This window comes from Barbus barbus (genome assembly GCF_936440315.1).
Source record: "Barbus barbus genome assembly, chromosome: 6".
Lineage (NCBI taxonomy): Eukaryota > Metazoa > Chordata > Actinopteri > Cypriniformes > Cyprinidae > Barbus > Barbus barbus.
In genome coordinates, this window is record NC_136734.1 from 2048554 (window position 1) to 2070182 (window position 21629).

Genomic DNA, 21629 nt, shown 5'->3' on the forward strand with positions numbered 1-21629 from the left:
ATGTGAAAGAATTAGATTCTTTCAACCATTTTTTGAGAACCAAGAAAATCCTAAATATATGCCGCAGAATTCATTCTTTTCATGTAATTAATAGATAAAGAACTTTAGACAGATCTTAGAACATGTTCTGAAGTCACGTCCTGTATTTGCTAATCAACACAGAACCAACTATCATGTTGAAAAAGGCCTATTGTTTCTAGGGTCCTTAGTGCATAGTTTCCATAAAGCATCCCTCAAAAGTGCATATGCTGAAATATTGCCAGTTGTTAATCCATAAGGGTTATCCACTGAGTTAATCCACTCAGTCCTTTGAAATTTTATTTTTATGTTCTTTGGCCAATTGCTCTCTCTGTATTTTATATAGTAGATAAATTGCACCCCATATTGCTTTTATAAAAATTAGGCAGTCATATCAATATTACTGCAATGAGAGTTAGTGAGACAGAGTCTTAGGAGAGCTGACCTATTTCTGCGTTTCAGCTGACGGTGTGCATGCGCACGCATCTGTGGTTCCTCCAATCAAACCCTCGGCTCATTTCACTACATAAAACCGGACTAGCTCAGAAAAGGACAGCTGGCAAAATAAGGAATGGATGGATGCAATAGATGGGAAAGAGGTAAAGCTTTTCAGAAGAACAGTGCAGTCAAACATAGAGTAAATAATGACTTTGGTTTTGGTTTCTTGGACCAAATCTGGAGTTAGTTGGACAAACAATTTCCTTCAATCTCATGCCATTGGTTTATGCCAATTTCAGGCCACTAGGAATAATTTTACATTACACAAAGAATAGGTCACAGTTGCTTCTGTATATAAAGCTAGAATATATGTATTTTAACAACAACTTAAATTCATCTAGACTAGCCCAAAATTAATTAAGATACACATTCATTTGTATGCATACTGTAGGCTACAAATTTGTTTTGTAACTATACAAAACAAATGGGAAAACCTTCATTGCTTTTATAATGCGACATCATTTTAATATACAAAATGAACATGAAATGCATGACAGTTGGTAAATCTAAAATTACATAATGATAACAGCACATTGCACTTTCAGTGGTCTGTTGGCTCATGTACTAAGGCAATCTTTGTTCAGAGCTGTCAGAATCAATAGAGTTCATCAGTTTCCTTTAGATCTGCATTATCACCTAAAGCACCATGCAGGGTTAAAAACGTCTGTAATTTGTTCACCACAGAAGTGCACGGGTAATATTAACGCAAGGATTTTCCTGACAATGATGAAAACTGCGTGCAGTGAACATGAAAGATGCTACTTCAGTAGATGAAGCTTACATGCATGACTAATGCATTATGCATAAAACATTTCAAATAATGTGCATTACTTATTAAAGGGGTTTCTACCCGTTTCTGTCTCATCACTGCTATTTTAAGGCACCTCTTACAGTTACAGTCAATAACCATACTGATTTTATGTTTAAATTCATGAAAGATGTGACTAAATATTTTCCTGTTGTGTGAGAGAGATGACTTGGCAAGTACAGTCAGGATTTGTGTAATTCTTTAAACTGATTTAAATATGGTAAAAATGTAGCAACATATAATAATAAATAATTGTGATCAAACAGATAAACACCAGTTAATCCAGACTGCCTGAAGATGTTTATACCCAACTCCACCATGAGGATATTCAGAAACAAAGCCTTTATTCCAGTCATTTAAAACATTATGCAATGCCTCACCAAACCCAAAGAGACCAATCTGAAGACACTCCCTGCTGAGACGACTGATGTGAGAAAACCATGTTGTTGCGCTTCCTGCAGTTAAACAGCATGGCGATGTCTGGTGGAATCTATTTGTATGATAAATTCAAGAGTTCAAGTTTCAAGTTTATTTGTATAGCGCTTTTTACGATACAAATCGTTGCAAAGCAGCTCTACAGGAAATTAAGTTTCCACAATATATTTATATATTGCAGAACCTTAATATATTTAACTTATGGCAAAATTAGGTAATTCTGTACGTTGACTGAGCTTTGGCATCCTCTGAGGTCCTCTGAGGGGTTGGCATTATCTCTTCTCAGGTGTTCGGTCGTCTCAGATCATTTAAGGGTTGGATCCAGACTGAAGCTTCTGTAATTCCTAGTTACAGAAACAGAGAAACAAATAGAGACATAATTAGCGTAGCTGCTGTTCCGTCTAAGCAAAAATGATTTGTTCAACCCAAGCTAAAGAATAATAATAATGTACATTTGATCAGATATAACTGCAGTACAAGATTATAAGATGCATTATGTGAATGCTTGGCTAAAGAGATGTGTCTTTAATCTAGATTTAAACAGAGAGAGTGTGTCTGAACCCTGAACGTTATCAGGAAGGCTATTCCAGAGTTTGGGAGCCTAATGTGAAAAAGCTCTACCTCCTTTAGTGGACTTTGCTATCCTAGGTACTACCAAAAGTCCAGAGTTTTGCGATCTTAGGGAGCGGGTTGGATTGTAGCGTGGTAGAAGACGAGTTAGGTACGCAGGTGCTAAACCATTTAGGGCCTTATAGACAAGTAATAATATTTAGTAAATGATACGGAACTGAATAGGTAGCCAGTGCAGAGACTGTAAAATTGGGGTAATATGATCATATTTTCTTGACCTGGTAAGAACTCTAGCCGCTGCATTTTGGACTATCTGTAGCTTGTTTATTGAAGATGCAGGACAACCAGCTAGCAGTGCATTACAATAGTCCAGTCTAGAGCTCATGAATGCATGAACTAGCTTTTCTGCATCAGAAACAGGCAGCATGTTTCGAAGCTTGGCAATGTTTCTAAGATGGAAGAATGCTGTTTTTGTAACATGGGAAATATGATTTTCAAAGGACAAGAGTAACCTTTTTTATCATTTCAAAAGGAAACAGGCTATCCTTCATTTTCAGTGTCTTCAGCTTCATATGAGAATAGAGTTTAAAAAAGCTACAATATTGTAGCCTAAAACAATGGCTAAAAAGCTACAGTATTTACTTGTCAACATTAACTGATAGCTAACATGGACAAGGTGACATAGCAGAAAAAAAGGTTTCAGGCAGAGCAACGTATAACATTTTGATGAATACATATTATTAAAACCAACATTTTACCAGCACACGGTAATACTGCAGTTTTGTGAAGCTCCTGAAGAAATGTCATGGCCATAATTCACCTCAAAATCTAAAGACATTTTTATTTTATTTTTCTTAAAGACAATCCATATTTTAGGACCATTTGCATTGTTACATTATTTTAAATTCTTACATGACTGTAGTGCAAAAACATTTCATTCACATTGAATAAAATCAATCCCTCCAGATAATATATTGCACATAAAACAGACTTAATTTTCTTTATGCAAAATATTATTTTATATTGAATCTTTTTGATTTAGAGGGGGGGATTAGCATTTTTTCTAGAGATTGGTGTGTACACAGTCATTGCTATTTACTACAAGTAGAAGAGAGGAGGATGATAAAAAGAAGAGACAATGAGGAAAAAGAGTGATGTAAAACATGAGATGGGAATGCAATATGGCAATTCCTCATCTCCTACCTGCAGTTTACAAAGAATAGAAGTATCAAGACATTAATATGGAACATTTGCGTTCATGCTGAAGAAAACAAACTCAAAGAACCACTGTGATCTGCCTGTGTGTGTGTGTGTGTGTGTTGTAGTGCTCAGGGGTTCTTTGTACTGCTGGCAGTCACTGCGCTGCCTGTGTTAACAGGGATGTTGATTTCAGAGCCCTGGATGGCAGGTTTGGGCAGCGGAGCTTCAATGGTCAGGATGCCTTCAGGAGACAGAGAGGAGGTGATCTTCTCAGAGTCGACACCAGAGGGAAGACTGCAACACAAGACAATCACCTTACATTCAGGAAATCACAGCTCCAGACAAAAGGTCATCTTTAGAAGCCATCACATCAAGTTTTAAATCTGTTCGACTTATCTAGAGAATATTTTACATTATATTTGTACTATATATTTCTTTAGGTCAAAAGCTACTACACTATAATAAAACAAAGACTATTGAAGTATGTTTTACAAGAAAAAACTATTCCACTTTTTCACATCTAATTAAATGTGTTACTTGTAATTGTAAAATTTACTAGGAATTTCTGAGTGAAAATTGTTTCTATACCAATTTTAGTGCACTTTTTTCACTGACGTGTCTGCCATACAATCACAGAAATTTTGTAGTTAATGCATAAATAAATAAGTAAATAAAAAAAAAATAAAAAAATGCAATTCCAAGCCTCATATTTTGAAATTCGCACAAAATATGAGCACAGCTCCACAGAGAGTTTCAGCTCTTTCAAAAGCAGATGTGAAGTATTATGCAATGTGATATATGAATCATTGTCAAGAGACATTATCTCAAACATGTCCCACCCTCTTAGTATTCTCGGGACACTGTGACTCTTGAGCCTCCCTATCAAGTGTGCCGTACTTACGTGTATTTCCTGGTGAAACATCTGGACACAAAGCCATGTTCATCCTTCCGCTCCTCATGTTTGCCTGCATGTAGATGAGACGAGCACAGACACATGGAAAAGAAAAAAACACACATGAAATATCTCTCAAATTCTTCAAAACAACAAACACTGAATTAAAAGGAGAGCAAATGGACATTTCTCATGAAAATCTCCTGGGATCAAATGATCTAAGCTGCTATACACATACTCTTGCTGTATATCAGCTGTCTCAGTTGTGTCTATTTTTATAAGATACCACCATAAGAACTGGATAGCAACATCGTGGCAACCAATCACCATTCACATTATTCAGAAAATGTACAAATCTGATTATATTTGCAAAATCTGATTAGTGTTACGTTTCTGATGTAGTGTTGATTGAGACAATCAGGAATGTTTAACCACATGTTGACTGAGCTTCGCCTCTAATGTGTCATATTTAAGGTTCCTCAGTTTGGCGACGAGTATCTGCTCCTTCTCTTGAATGTGTAACATAATATTGTGTGACTGTTCCTCAAAGCTCTAAACTCTGGCTGACACCCGGCCGGGTAACCCAGCATCAGCTCTGTTTGTTTAGACAACGCGACTGAGACCTCAGAAGACCCTCACCATCTGACAGACGGCCACAGTGACGGATGAGATATGAGAGGAGTCCAGTGTGTATTACTTCACAAGCTCAACATGAAACACTCCCCATATCACCATTTCACTTCTGAAATCTGATGCTTTTCCAATTGAAATAAAAGTAAAAATGTTAAGACAGCAAAAATATGATGTTACATACAAAATGTTTGTACTTGAATGGCACAAAGCTGATAACTTTAGTCTCAAGCTCTGGCCTCTGCATTCTGCAAACGCTGTTTTAACTGCATTGTGCTCGGGTTGTGTAATATCTCTTGAATTTCTCAGGAAAATCAGCTCCCACCCTACAGAAGATAAAAGTTTTCCCAGCAATGCCTGTTATTCAGCAGCCTTTTGTTTCCTTCACACTCAACTGGTGGTGGTTGAGGGAGAGACATGCTTGTAAAGCACTTTGGGTGTACAGCAATACACAATAAAGCGCTATATAAATCCATCATTCATTCATTCATTCATTCATTCATTCATTCATCATTCATTCATTCATTCATTCATTCGACCGCCTCTCTTCCTTAGGGAAGCCCATTTCTTCCACAAAAAACAAACAAACAAAAAAAGCATGCTTTGGTGCATCATAATTATGAGATAAAATTCCCAATTATGACAAAATGTCAAAATCATGAGACACTAAGTAACATTTTTTTTAAATGTCAAAATGACCATAATTATGAGGCAAAAAGTTAAAATTAAGACTCAATTATGACAAAAAAATTATAGAAATTATATTTTCTAATTAAAGTTGAGATAAAAAGTCATAATTGACAAGAAAGTCCAAATTATGAGATGCTAAGTCATAATTATGTGATAAAAACTCTTATGACAGAATATGATACTAAGTCATAATTTTGAACGTTGAAATGATGACATTAAAAAGTCAAAATTGATGTTTAATCATGAAAAAAATTACATAAAACGTTAAAATTATAACATGACATACTAACTCATAATTGTTACATAAAAGGTCATCATGACAGTCAAATTTTGTCATAATTATGATTTTTATCTCATAGTTATCTCATCTCATATCTCATAGACTTCTTTTTGTCATTTATTTTATCAAAATATTTTTTTTTTGTAATTATATCAATGTTTATGTCAGAATTATGATTTATCAAAACAGTTTTTTTTTTCTTATGTAGCAGAAATGGGCTTCTATACTTCCTGGACATGTCCCTTCCAAAACAACCAAACAAACCAGCTCTAATTTCATTCCTGAAAGTGAAATATGAACTTTTATAGTAGTTTTTACATGCTATAACACTTGGACTACTATTCATTGCATCAAGACGATCTTTTTCCGAAGTTCACTTTTCTGCATCATGTTTAAAGACTCATGTTTGAAATCAGCTGATGTTTTGGTGTTTTTTAGTGGATGTTCAATACAAATCAGTTCACGCAGGTGTAAAGAATCACATTAACTAGCAACATCATCCACTAAATAATCACAAACCAGCACAATACTGGCATCTATTGTTTTAGCATGTCAAACCTATTTTGTGAAATGCATGTTTCTTTATAATAAACAACATTTGGTTTTATACTCTGGAATCTAATGCAATGACATTCAGACATTTTTAAGAGTGATTTAGTGTCCAAATACTTTATGAGATGCTCTTCTTGGGCTAAATGATGAAATTATGAAGCAAAGTGCTCACCGGTGATCTCCACCACCCCATCCTTGGTCTTCACCGTCAGCTCCTCCGGGGCGAAGTGGTTAACATCCAGGCTGATCTTCCAGGCGTCTGGCGTCTGCTTTATCTCAGACATTCCTGAGCTCATCTGTCGGGACAGGGCCCGGCTGTAGTTCGGGGCGTGCATCATGGTGGCGGTGGGCGACATGGGCATCTGAGCCACTGGGCTCTGCATTAAAGAGGCCATTTCTGGGAATCCAAACTGTCGAATGTATCCGGGCCAGTGTGTGCTGGGAAAGGTGGGCATCTCCTCGGAGAAGTGTGGCTGATCGAAGTGCCGGCTGCCCTGGTACCAGTCGCGGAAAGGGTCCCAGGATGGGCCGTGCATGAAGGTGAAAGGAATACGTCTCTCGGACATGGCTGAAGTTTGTTCTTGCTCTGAAAGTTTTCTGGCAAGTGCTGTGTTCGGTTTGGGAGTGCTGAGATTTATAAGAACGTTCTTAAGCAACACTCCCCTTTTCACACTAATGCAACACCCCCTCCCATCCAGATATTTATAGAAGTGACTAGAATGTCTATTCACGGACGGCCTCGCATGAGAATGGCCTTCCCAAAGCCGGCACCGTACGTTTCCTGGATGGTTGAACCCCTCTCTCAAACACATTCTCTTGTCGTGACACAGGAGCGGAGGAATCTGGAGGTCAGAGCGAGTCAGCACAAACCGAGCCTTCTGATAACACAAAGATACAACAGGGGACCAAACACACATGTGCTAATTCACAGGAGGAATTCAGTCAATCTGCAAACACACAGAACACAAAACAAATTAAAATACAGACACTCAGATTTGTCACTTTTTACTGAGAATAATCTAGTAAACTTCACAAATAATTACTAAGAAACATTAATGAATGCACTGAATTACAGTCACAAGTTAAAGTAGAAAGACTGAAATAATAATAGTAATAATAATAATAAAGTTCATTAATCTTTGTTGATCTTTATTTTGAATAAAATAAAATTATATACATAAAAAAAGCTAAATTTTTTTTATAAACTATAATATATAAAACTATAATGGTATAAAATAAAATAACACTGAAGACAAACAAGGAACCATAGACTGTCAAAATCAAACAATAAATGTAGAAAAGCTAGAAAAATGACTTCTTTTATGAATCGTCATGGAAGTTTGGTTATTATCCTTAACTAAAAAAATAAAACCAAAAACATTTTTTACTTTAATTTTACTTGAAAATTTTTTTTTAACTGAAATAAAAAAAAGCTTAAAGTTATTTTATTTCAGCTAGTTGCCAACTGAAATTAGTAAAACTAAATAATAATAATAATAAATAGAAATTAATAAAAAAAAAAACTAAATAGGCTTTAAAAAAAAAATAATAAAAGTGACAAAATAACAAAATTAGTAAAACCAAAAAAAAAGAGAAAAAAAATTAACAAAAACTATAAAGGTGCTGTATATCAATTATATAAAATAACACTGATTCAAAGGGAACTGCTCTTCACTGACAATATCATGACATCTTCATGAACAATATCTTATATCACAGTTAAATATAGAGTAATGACGCACATGTATCAGTAAAGCAGCACTCAGATGTTTAATTAAACCCTCAAATAGTGTGTCAGCAGTTTGATTTCAGCTCTGCGGCGGTTCTGCATTAATCTCCTGACTGCATGAACATGTGATTTCATTCCTGCATCGACGCCTGGGGGTCAAACGCTAGAATGCTAGCAACGTCTGGGTCACGGGTTCGATTCCCAGCAAATGCATGAATTAGACTATTAAATGTATACCTTTAATGCAATGCAAGTCGTTTTGGATGAAAGTGTCTGTAAAATGAATTAATGTAAGTACATCGATTGTACAGATGGTTTCAGACTGAAGTGCTATAATGTGTATATAGTGCTGAAAATATAATGAAGGTGGACTGACTACTATATCTGCAGCTAGATATAAAGATATCAAGACTAATAAATTACAATAAAGTTACTAGGATAAAAAGAACGCAAATTTTCACTAAAATGAATTCATCCGAACTGATAAAAGAAGTGATTTTAGTAGCTTTCATGGAGTTTGAAATGTTCAGTAAATAAAACTCTGGAAGAAACTAATGGAAGGCAGTAGAAATGGCTAGACAAGTCATTTGAGCTGCTGGTTTTGCGCCACCGGACTAAAAATACAACTGATCCATTTTCCCAGGTGAGCAGGAAACTTCCAGACGCAAATCCAGATCACATGAGCTTCTTCTACAGCATCAGTAACGTCATCTAGTGCTGAAGACACTCAAAAAAACAGCATACTGCCATATTATGACTGCAAATTCTGCAGCATGTCCTATAAAAATCAACACTGTACAACACACCAGGTGCTAGTATCCATTCTAAGCACTAGAAATGTGTTAAGTATTATTTATACATTATTATAGCTTTTAATAATGTTTCGACTAGCTTTTCTTTTTATATTTTCAAGTTGATTTTTAGCTTTTGGCGTCTCATTTTTATTTGAAAAAATATTACTATTTAAGATTAATGTATTTTTATTTCAGTTTTAGTTTGATTGATTGATTGTTTTGAATATTGTTTAGAATTAGCTTTTATTTTTATATTTCCCGTTTTCATTAGTCATTTTATTTGTTGCTTTTTATGGTTTTTGTTCTTTTGCAAATATGACTATTTAAGATTAATTTAGTTATATTTCAGATCAATTTATTTATTAATTAATACATTATTATAGTTTTTATTAATGTTTTGAACTTTGTAAACTTTTATTTGTTTATTATTAGTTTTCATTTCAAGCTTTTTTTGTCATTTTGTTATGAGCTTTTATCAGTTGTATTCTTTTTTAATATTACTATTTAGGATGAATTTATTTCAGTTTTATTTTTTATTTACTTTTTCATTAATGTTTTGAATTAGCTTTTATTTTTATATTTTCAGTTTAAATTTTAAGATGATTTCTTAGTAATTTTGTTATGAGCTTTTGCCATTTTAATTAATTTTTTTTTTTTTTTTTATATTACCAATTAGGGTTCATTTATTTTTATTTCAGTTTTAATTTTAGTTTTTATTTCCAGTTAGTAATTTTAGTGCTTCAAGTTAGTTAGCAAGGCAACATTTCAAATTTCACGTTTTTCATCAAACATTCATATATTATTTTAGCTTTATTTCAAACAACAAAACTATTTTAATAGTTGTAGTTTATGATAACAATCCTGACAAGAAACAAAGGCAAACTCAAAATCAAGAACAGCACATGAAGGTGATCCATTTGTAGAGACTTTTATTATGTGTTTAATTATGACTGGTCACTAAATCTACTGACTTTATACAGTTGGGAAGTGAGAGCCGTATCAACTCACATGAGTAACTCAACAGGTGTCTGTAAAATCATATAACACTGAAAAAGGAAGACAGGCCGATTCCTGCATCACGAGGTTAAAGTTCACTGTCATCGGGCTCCTTTATTAGCTCTTTACAGAACTCACAGGAAGATTGAGAAAGAAAAAGAAATCACTGATAAAGGCCAGTTCAGTCTCCATTTGAAGGAGGGAATGATAGAATAAATAGTACAATAAATCATAATAAATATTTGCAAAATGCAAACTCGTAAAACAACAATCTGTCTTCTGCTGGAAAAAATCATTTCACAACAATTCATCTTGGTTCTGCATTTAAGGTCAACATGAAGCTCATTTTATTCTCAAAATGCAACGTACTTCAGACTGCACCAACTTTTTGAATTATAGAAAATGCATCAGGAATGAATTGGATGATGAAGTTGGCAGATGCTTGAGACGTAAAATGTATTTTTGAAGTTGTTTCAGAGATGACAAATAATAAAGACAATGTTTTGGACCAGAAGCATTAAGAAAGTAAATCGAATCAATTCTGATTTCATGTTGACTTTAAAGAACGCAGAAGCTTGTCATTGCAAACGATCCAAAATGTGTTCTCAGAGCCAGAAATGAATAAATAACAAAATAAATATACAACAAATACTAAATAAATAAACAGCATCACATGAATAAGTCACTGAATAAATATGCTGAAAAAGACATGTGTGTGTATATTTTTGCAGCCTGGTTTCAGGAAAGTGCAACTACACTAGAGACGCGAGTTTAAAAACAGCAGAGATCGGAACTGTACATGGTGTCTATATAACACAGAGCTCTATTTATATGCACTAAACACAGCCAAAATAGAAGTGGAATACTGTATATAATAAGAAATATCACATCTCCAAAATGGAATGGCATTATAGGTGCATCAGATATGGATTTACCAAAGAGATCGGAGAGTAAAGGACTGACACCCAGAAACGCAGCCTCTCCTCTGCATCATGCCAAGCTTTTCCACATACAAAGCCTTTATATAATCCGCTATAGAACTTGGAATATACAGTGCATAGTTTACAGCCAAAACTTGCAGCGTAAATATTCAAACTGAAACATCCTGACATACAATCATTATAATACAACTTCTTGAAAAAACATGAGTTTTTTTAAATACTAAATGGGTGAATCTCACAAAAACTGTCAGTCAAAATAAATAAAAAAATTTGTATAAAAAAGATTTTTGTTTATTATTATTATTATTATTATATACATTTAAACCACCCAATCATCAATAAATAAATGAATTAAAAAAAGACAAATTCAATTTGCATAAGAAAAGTAAATAAAGCATGTATTTTTTTAAACATAATTAACACAATCAAGATTATTAAACACATTTAAACCACCAAACTGTCAGCAGCCGAAATAAATCATTGTATAAGTACTATTAATGTGTGTGTGTATATTTCTTTATGACGTGGACATTTCTTTACGAGATTCACCCAAATCATAAGCTACTGTAAAACCGAATCATTTGTTCTTGCTTTCGTTCATCAAGTTGAGTCTGAATCTTCACTGCAGGAATAAAGTCTCTTGATTTGGAGAATATTTTAGACTCCATCACATTAGTCTCTCATTGTTAACCCAGGTTTTTGGTTATTTTTACAGCGTGGAAGAATTTCAGGAAAAAGTGCTCATCTCATCTTTGTTCTTCAGGCCTTTTAGTCTTTAAATAGAGACACTGGATCTATTTGTAACATTGAATGCTGACAGCATCATAAGTGTGTGTGTGTGTGTGTGTGTGTGTGTCAGCGTCTTACAGTATTTGATGTTAGTCAGCAACTCTTGGTGAGTAAAATGAGCGGCTGATTTTAATCTGTAAAGACTGTTTTATCGTGTAACGTCAAATATATTGTTTGCAGTTATTTCCCAATTCACTTCCTAAAATGCTTTTGTTCACACTGAACACTCAAATCCACTCTTCAAGTCTACATGTCATTTCTCATCAGACGTGTTTGTTCAGACAGTGTAGTTTATGCATTATATCTGGTGTATCTACATAATTTACCATAGTGATAACACCTTTTTTAAATTATTTTAAAAGATGGAAAAATCTGATATTATGCATTTTTTTAATGCTGTTTAAAGTACAAAAAATTGGACAGAGTGGATTTGAGTCAGATACACCCCCCAAAAAAATAAATATATATATATAAATAAATTAATTAATAATAATAATAAAATTAATAATGATTTTTGCTTTCTGACTGAACAAAGACTATGTTAAAGGTGAAGGGTGTGATTTCTGCATCACGAGGTCACAAAATAAGCATGTTTTCTCTTAAATATAATATTAAATATAATTAAATATAATAAATGTAGCCAAGTTTGAGTCAGATATACCACAAAAATTTAATTAATAGAATAAAAAATATTTTCTTAATCAGTATTTCTGTCTTATTTTCCAGTATAAATATGTAAATATTTTAAATTAAATGGATCAAATTTTAGCAAATTGAATTTTAAGAAGCAAAATTAAGATATAAGTCTTGTTTTCTTAAAAATGTATGAAAAACAAAGTGTGGCCAGAAAAATAATGATGTTTTCCACCTTAAATTAGTTTTTTTTTACCCTAATGGCAGATATTTTTTTCTGGTTTTAAACATAAACTCACTTCATTTTGACAATCTTTTTCATAAAACATTTAGCATTTTGTTCATTTTACCCTCTCAAGTAATTGTATTTTGATTTAATAATTTTTTTGTACTGGATATACATTTGTACTGTAATACAGGACAAAAATATTAAGTAAGAAAATCACATTTTGCAGTGCAATTACCCACTTCACCTGTAACATATATCATTTTTGTTCAGTTTTTGCATGCTAGCATGTATGTATGGAGCGTCCTGTCAGGTAACCCTCCGGAAACCCTGGTACCCGCTGCACTACATCTGCACGTTATATAGTGTTTTCTCCAACACAGATCCTGCGGCATCCTGCACGGCTGCGATGTTTGTTTCGTCTCCCCTCCGTACCTTCACTGGGTCTCAGAATCCGGGGCTGTCGTAGCTGCTTTGGCTGTAGTAACTGTGCGCGGGGCTCGGGCTGCGGCTGCGACTGTGGCTGTAGCTGCTGTAACTGCTGTAGCTGTAGTAGCTGCGGCTGCGGCTGCGACTGCGACTGGAGCTGCTGTAGCTGCTGGCCGAGCTGGAAGAGGACGGGCTCGGCCGATAGTATGGGATGGGACGCTTCCGTGCGCTGCAGAAAAGATGGCAGAGAGAGATCATATAATACAGACACGTAATAGAATAAAATAAAAAATTCCTAAGCACTTTAATACCACTTTGACCACTTGATAGAGTAAGTAAATTTACTCTAATTTTCTTACATGTTAGCTTGTTTCTTGATGGTCCAAGGTGGTCTAATAGCTCTAACTAGCCTGACCGAGATGATTTAGCAATCAATTTATACATACAATTTTATATAAAGAATCAACTTATACTGTGAAAAATTAAAACTATACATATGTCTAAAATGTTACTTGGAAAATATTTAGTTTCCTTTCAGTCGGCCACTCTCGACGTCCCGTTGATGATCGACGATCTTGCTAGAGAGACCAATCTACTCTGAGTGTAAAAGAAACGAGCCAATGCACATTGGCATGCGATGACTGCATCCAGCTGCCACTGATCGCAGCGCGAGTATAAATAGGCAGCAGGTGCAATGCATACTCAGATTTTCACTTCAGAGCCGAGCGGTATCAATCGTTCTGCTCTTAAAAAGCTTCGGTTGTGAACGAGACAAGTTCAGCGCGCTCTAAGGGAGCTTCTGTGTGTTGGTGGAACGGCGTTACAGTGGTGGTCGTTTTCCCGTGTTGAGTGGGTTGCACACATCAGGCTGCACTACCCCCTGTTTGTGTTGCAAGCGGCCATCTCCCCTGTGCGCTTCAGCATGCTAAAAGAGCCTTTTTTTTGCTGTCACAAGGAGTATTAGTTCTGGGAACCAGATCCGGTTGGGCCAATAGGGTGCAATGAGTTTCGGCATCAGTTGTGCGAGCACAGGGACCTGATGCTCAGGCACCTCAGCCAGTTGGGTCTTTGGGTCAACTGGGAAAAGAGCAAACTCTCCCAGACGCAGAGGATCTCTTTTCTCAGTATGGAGATGAATTCGGTCGAACAGACAGCACATCTCACAGAGCAACGTGCACGGTCGGTGTTGAACTGCTTGAATTCGTTCAAGGGCACCTTGCCATGAACCGTCTCAAAAGGCACTTACGAGGCAAGCACATACTGGTCCATACGGACAACACTGCGACCATTGCGTACATCAACTGACAAGGTGGTCTGCGCTCCCGTCTCATGTCTGAACTAGCCTGCCACCTCCTCTAGATTCAGAAGCATCTGAGGTCGCTTCATGCCATTCATATTCCCCCCTGGAAGATTCCTCTGAGGAAGGTTGTCTCCCTCCACCCTTAAAGTCTATGTCACTGCAATTTCTGCTTAACATGACCCCGTGGAGGGGAAGTTGGTAGGGAAGCATGACCTGGTCATCAGGTTTCTTAGGGGGTGAGAAGGTTGAATCCTCCTTGTCCTCCCTCTATACCTTCTTGTGACCTGACTCTGGTGCTCAGAGCATTACAGAAGGGCCCATTTGAGCCTTTGCAGTCAGTCAAGCTAAAGTTTTTTAAATGAAAACGCTGCTCTTGGTTGCATTGGCCTCAATCAAGAGGGTAGGGGACCTGCACACATTTTCAGTCGGCAAATTATGCCTAGAGTTTGGGCCAGCTGACTCCCAGGTAATTCTGAGGTTATGTGCCCAAGGTTCCTAGTACTCCCTTCAGGGATCAGGTAATGAACCTGCAAGCGCTGCCCCCAGAGGAGGCAGACCAAGCCCTAGCTTTGCTCTGCCCCATTCACGTAAGATGGTACGCGGACTGGACACAAAGCTTCAGGACCTCAGATCAGCTCTTTGTCAGTTTCGGAAGCCGGCAGAAGGGGAATGCCGTCTCTAAGCAGAGGATGCCATCACCCTGGCTTATCAGGCACAGGGTGTGCCCTGCCTGCACAGGTTGCGAGCTCACTCTACTAGAAGTGTTTCATCCTCCTGGGCACTGGCTTGTGGCAACTTGCTGACAGATATTTGTAGAGCTGTGAGCTGGGCGACCCCCAACACGTTCAACACGTTTCTCCTTCGGGAAAGATCGGGCTTCTGCAACGTTCCTGTTCCAAGTGGAATGGTTACGTTTTCCCTGTGTTATACAATCTCACGGAGTGGGTAGTGCTACGACAACAGTGACTGGTCTTCTGGTCGCGAGCCCCGGCCTACACCAAAAAGGGGTGCAGGAGGCTCGCACAGGACATTTTTTTTTTTTTTAAATGTATATATTTTAATCTGAATTTTATTTTTTACATTTTGTATTTGTTTTTGAGTATATTTATTTATTCTTTTATTTACTCATTTTAATCACATTTGAATTTTTATTATTTATATACATTTTGTACACTGTAGAATGATTTAATCATTTATATAATTATTCAAATTTTCAATTTAGATTTTTTTATTTAATCTATTTTTTTCATGTAAATTGTATTTTATAATATACTTATTTTTTATTTACTTATTTATTTATTTATTTTATTTATATACATATTATTTGAATACATTTTTTTAAATGATTTTAATTATTTTTTAATTTTATTTTAATTCTGTATTTATTTTTTACATTATTGATTTTTTAAAATTATTTACATGTCTATTTTGTATTTATTTATTTTAATCAGATTTTTTAAATTTTACTTTTATTATTTATTTATTTAAAAAAAATTCCCAGTCATTTCCCAGGCCCCAGTGTGACAACCCCTGATCTAGACCAGCTTATTGGACCAGCTAGAAACCATGCAGACCCATTGACCATCAGCAGCAGGTTTCTGCCTTAACATATACCAACAAAACACTGTTGTGGTCAAAGCGGTGGAAGTGCCAGCGTGCTGCAGTGATGATTAGTTTCTGTAAGAGAAAATGTCTGGAAAAGGTTGAGCTTTGGTTAGTGAGTGTTAACCGCATCATCATCATCATGTAAACAGACTGTAAATACACACATGGGCTCCGTCTTCAAAGAGAAACATCAGTTCTTACAGTATGTTAGACACACATTCACACTCCAGTAGCGTTTAGTGTTTGCAGTGAGCGGCTGTTAGTTTCTGTGAACACGGAGAGAGATCTGACTCTGATCTGTGCCGTACCCTACTACTTACGGCTACTTATTTACGGCTTCATAGATTGCTCTAGGTTACTAACACACTTAAGAACACTTTTACGTCATTCTGTTTTAACAATCTTCCATCAAAGAAGCTTTATAGAAGTACACTTATTTTGATGTGTTGTCTAACATTCTAAAACACGTGTAAAGTACTTGATTATAATTTTAACTGTAATGTGTTATTTGACATTACATTTGAAGTTAATATATTTTACATGTACTAAATTGCAAGTTTATCATTACATTTGTGTAATTTATAAATATATTTAAATACAAGTTTCAATAGAAATGTTATTAAAGTATATTTCAGTTCACCAAAAATTCTTGTCTTGAAAATATTTAATTTCTATTAAGTTACATAACATTGTTTTTTTTCTCATTACTGTAATGTAGTGTTATATTTATTGGTTTACTTACTTATTTTGATCACATTTTTATTTATTTTAATCAGATTTGTATGAATTTTTTAATATCTTATTTTTTTATAATAATATAAAAATATATGTATATATTAATTATAATATATTTTTTGAAAATAATGTTGATTTGATAATTTTTTTAATTAAATTAAATTTTTATAATATTGAAGTTAATATATTTTTTGTATTAATTTTAATCTACACAGCAGTACACTTTAACCATATTTGTTTTAATTTTTTAAATCTTATTTTTTATAATATAATACATATTAATACATTTCCATTCAATAGTAAATAACACACAATTAAGTATCCAAAAAAATTACACTCAGTTCATACTTAAGCATATTCTTCTCATAATAATAATAATTATTATTGAAAGTATGCTGAAGTGTTCTCCTTTTTTTTCACAACAGCCAGAATGCACTTCTAAAAGCTCAGAGGAAAAAAGCTGATTATAAAAATTATTCTAAATAAAATAACACTGAGACATTGATAAAGTAGTTCAATCTAACAATAAGATACATAGCAGCATCATGTTAACATCAAAATCTGTAAATCAACTGTGAATGAATTCTTCTGTATGATTCGAGTGAGTATCACTGTTTCTCTGTGTTATTCAGTAATCAATGAAGTATATTTTCAGTCAACATTTAACTCTGAAAGCCATATTGGATGGATGTTTTCACTGAGCTCATTGCAGTGCATTCTGGCTCTCAGTATCTCTGTGTCAGCGAACTGTGTGGGATCGTTAGTGTTAATCTGTGAAGAGAACTCGTTTAGTGGTGAGAACGACAAAAGCAGAGAGAAAGGAAGTAAAGAGACACAGATATAGTTGTACTCTTGAGACGCTGAGAGCTGCTTCAGGAGGAAACCAGGGTGTCCTGATGCATGGTAACAGTTACCATGGTAACCGTGTCTGCAGTTTAGCATCATTCCGGTGTGAGGTCGTCGAGGAAACCTTCATATAGGACAGAGTAAATTCAAATCCTGACCAATCAGAGCAGAGGGAAATCATTTAAAAATGTTTCATAATTTGCATGAGTACAGAAAAATCATTTTATAATGCTTATGAACGCTCATTCCAGTACACAGTCCATACTGAAAACCTAAAAATTGTGATTAAAGCAAAGTGAGGACATGCCAAATACTTAAAAAAGAGTTTTGTGTTAGGAAAACCAAAATCAGACTTTTGCATTGCAAGTCAAAGCCAGTTTTTTTGCTCTAGTGCTAAAATGAGTTGCTATTGGTGAAAACACTCGAAGAATGAATGCAGAAATCCTGCAGTACACAGACTGGCCTGTAGGTGTCAGTGTTTCTTTAATTTGCCTGGTCAATGTCAGTGCTGTTATTGAAAATAAAATAAAAACCATTTAACTATCTTTTAACTTTTTCAGTAATTGAAATAAAGTTGATATTCATGAAAAGAAAATGGTGAAAAAATTTAAATTAAAAAACTTAAAACTAGAAATGTTGCACTAAAATCAACTAATGTGGCAACTAAAATAAGTTAAAGTACTAAAATGACTAAAACTGAAATATAAATATTTTTAAGAAACAAATAAAAATGAAAAAATCACATAAAAAAAATGACTAAAACTTAAACTAAAATTAAAATGAAAAATATCAAAATAAACATACATTCAAAATATAGATAAAAATCAACACTGATCTGATGCAACATTTATTTGCTACGGACTACACACACACACTAAAGAGAAAATTTCCATATTTCTTAACCCCTATTTGAGTTGATCTATTATACGGGTTATACCCATAACAATGCTTTCATTATAATAAACTGCATAATATTATTAATTAAAACTAAAACCATGCATTTTTTATTTGAAATAAAATGAATGTTAACTAAAATAAAATAAAAAAACGTAAAAAACTAAAATAACTAAAACTAAATAAACTAATAAATACAAATTTATAAAAACTATAAAGTTGAATTACTCCAAGGTACTCGTAGTAACAATAGAAAGCCTTTAATTAACTGGGCTAAATCATTCAAATAAATCATTTCGGCTTTAAAGCCTTCTTCAGGATAAAATAAAGTAATGAAATAATAAAAACTATAGCCATATAAAACAAACTAATAAAAATGACAAAAATAAAACAATTACTAAAACTTTAACTAAAATTAACGTGAAAATAGAAAAAAATAAAATCTAATTCAAAATATTAACAAAAACGTATTAATGTGTATTAATGACACTAAAATAGCACTGATTCAGGTGGAAATTATTTATTGGGACTGAAAGCAACTGTCCTGATGTGATGTCCAAAAAAAACAGACAGGGTGAATATAAATCCATTTCATGCTAGGAACTTTTGATCTACTGTAGTAAAATGTAATATTTGCTTGAAAAAAGAAACATTTGCCTCTGGATGGTGCAGTTATGACATCTACCAGCAGAGGCGACCTGCAGTCAGACCTGAAAACAGCCTGTAAATGCAGAAATGACCATGCATTCCCACACCAAACCATTACTGCACTTTAAACAGAAGGAGAAACACCCACAGACTCCTGAGGCAGCGTGAGATGTCTTTACCTGGTGATCCTGCGAGCTTCCATAAAGCTGGGTGAGTCTCTCCGTCTCTTGCGGATGGGAGAATAGCTGCGTGAGCGGCGGCGAGCTCGTTCTGCATCCGAGTGATGAGGACTGTCTCTCTCCCTGCAGACAGACAGACACAAGGCATGCTGGGATTGAGAGGATTTGAGTACGGTCTGCTCATCACGGCACGTGATGTCCTTCAGATGACTGGATTTATGTGACAGAGACTGCAGGAAGATCGCTTTAGTTGCATCTGACTTTCTCTTATTTTAGGGACTTTTCAGGGATTGCTTTGTTCTTGTTTTAAGCATAAAACGTATTGAGGTTTAAGAGTGTGTCACTTGGCTCATTGGCACATTTTCTTTCTTATTTCTGACAAAAACTCATTTACTTTTCAACATTTTTGTTTTCAATTTTTTTTTATTGAGTTAATGTGTAAAGCAAGAAAAAATATCTGCCACTGAGATCAGAAAAAAACATTTCAAAGAGAAAACAAAAAAAAAATTCTGATCTCTTTGGCAGATATTTTTTCTTATTTTAGACGTATATATTTTAGACAAAATTAAAGCATGTTCAAAAACATGCTTTAATTTTTTTAAATTTTTTGGATCCTGATTTGAGAATGTTTAGATATTTGTACTGGAAAACAAGGCAAAAATACTAATTTGCAAAATCATACTTCTTCCATGAATATTAATGAGTTTCTTTTATAAAAATTAGTGCTGTCGAACGATTAATGCATCCAAAATAAAAGTTTTTGTTTACATAATATATGTACGTGTACTGTGTATATTTATTATGTATATATATAAATACACACACATACCATATATATTTAGAAAATATTTACATGTATATACATTTCTATATTTATATTCTTATATTTTATATTATATATAAATATACTTAATATATAAACCTGATATATTTTTCTGAAATATATACATGCATGTGTTTGTATTTATATATATCGTACATAATAAATATACACAGCATACACACATATATTATGTAAACAAAAACTTTTATTTTGAATGGGATTAATCGCGATTAATCATTTGAGGGCACTAACAAAAATATATATTTTTAAACAATATTAACCCTTTGTGTGTACCTGGAGTTGTTCTGTCGGACGTGTGGTGATTTGTTCTTGCTCGATCCGCGTTCTCTAGAATGAGCTCGTGACGACGACCTCCCGCTGCTCCAGGAGCTGCTCCTCTGCCGGGCCGTCCCGTGACTCTTGCTCTTCTTCTTCTTGGACGTGTGTTTGTGCCGACCCGGTGACACAGAGGAACTCCGGTGGCGATTCTGACCGCGTCCGCGATGGTGTCGCTTCGACGAATGAGATCCTTTCGTTCTGAGTGAGAATACAGTGATAGGCTTGAGAAACGGTGCTCGATATGCTTGCCTTTCATCATCAAGAGACTTAAAAGAGCTCTCAGTTTTGGTTTATTTAGGGATCTACTGTAGATGTTGCTCTTAAACTTACTCAAATTGACAAAGTAAGAGTACAGAGTTATAAAATGAATGTGAAGCATAAAAAAATGTTTGAGTTCGTATTGAGATCTTTTTGATAGCAGATTTTGTTTGTTAAATATTTTGGCAAATCTCTGCACAGCTAAATTCAAGCTGAAGCTGAATGTGACCTTAGATGTGGAAAGTCACACTTAGACATTTTTCAATATGATCTGGGAAACTTTCTGATATGGAAATATACTGGACATGTATCTGATTTCTCTGACTTCAGTGTGAACAGAAATTCAGCTAACTTAACATTTGTCATTGCTTGCTTAATTTACCCTTGGCATACATAATAAAATAATTATAAATTGCATTTTATGCAGTATTAGACAGAAAGGTGCAACAACATGTTTTAAAATACATTTTGTGTAATACACACTACTGGTCATGTTTGGAATAATTTATTTAATAAAGTCTCTTCTGCTCACCAAGGCTAAATTTATATGATAAAAACGCAGTAAAAACAGTGAAGTATTATTGCAAGTTAAAATTGTGAAATATTATTAGTAGGTAAAAAAAAAATCTATTATAATATATATTTTAAAATGCAATTTATTCCTGTGATCAAAGCTGTATTTTCAGCCTCATTACTCCAGTCTTCAGTGTCACATGATCCTTCAGAAATCATTCTAATATACTGATTTACTGCTCAGCTATTATCTATTATTATTGGTGATCAATTATTAATAATGGTTCTTATTATTCTCAATTTTGAGACTATTAATTTCTTTAAAAAAATACTCACCCCAAACTTTTGAATGATGGTCTATATGAGTTTCTCAATATCA

The 21629-nt window shown here is 34.4% G+C and overlaps 2 protein-coding genes across 2 annotated transcripts in view; both read right to left on the reverse strand.

Annotated features, from left to right (window-relative positions):
• Window positions 1-946: 946 nt before the first annotated feature.
• On the reverse strand, window positions 947-7447 carry LOC306870628 (heat shock protein beta-1-like). Its single transcript, XM_079418015.1, has 3 exons — window positions 6746-7447; window positions 4431-4494; window positions 947-3823 (listed from the first exon to the last, which is right to left on the reverse strand). The coding sequence occupies exons 1-3, from the start codon at window positions 7383-7385 to the stop codon at window positions 3658-3660; spliced, it is 870 nt and encodes a 289-aa protein (XP_079274141.1). The 5' UTR covers window positions 7386-7447; the 3' UTR covers window positions 947-3657.
• Window positions 7448-13128: 5681 nt separating this feature from the next.
• Window positions 13129-21629, reverse strand: part of srrm3 (serine/arginine repetitive matrix 3) — a gene marked incomplete at its 3' end in the record, with an annotated part of 80552 nt that continues 72051 nt past the window's right edge. Inside the window, exons 12-14 of the mRNA XM_079419902.1 lie at window positions 20435-20677; window positions 19318-19440; window positions 13129-13339 (exon numbers count right to left, since the gene is read on the reverse strand). Coding sequence (XP_079276028.1) covers window positions 13129-13339; window positions 19318-19440; window positions 20435-20677 — 577 coding nt within the window. The remainder of the gene's footprint in view (window positions 13340-19317; window positions 19441-20434; window positions 20678-21629) is intronic.

Bases quoted from the DNA above. Each gene is read 5' to 3' on its own strand.
- LOC306870628 (XM_079418015.1), bottom strand. From the start codon at position 7,385: ATGTGTTTGAGAGAGGGGTTCAACCATCCAGGAAACGTACGGTGCCGG. The intron at 4,495-6,745 runs GTGAGCACTTTG...ATCTACATGCAG, and splicing joins TGGGGTGGTGGAGATCACCG to GCAAACATGAGGAGCGGAAG. The intron at 3,824-4,430 runs GTAAGTACGGCA...CTTGTGTTGCAG, and splicing joins TGTTTCACCAGGAAATACAC to TCTTCCCTCTGGTGTCGACT.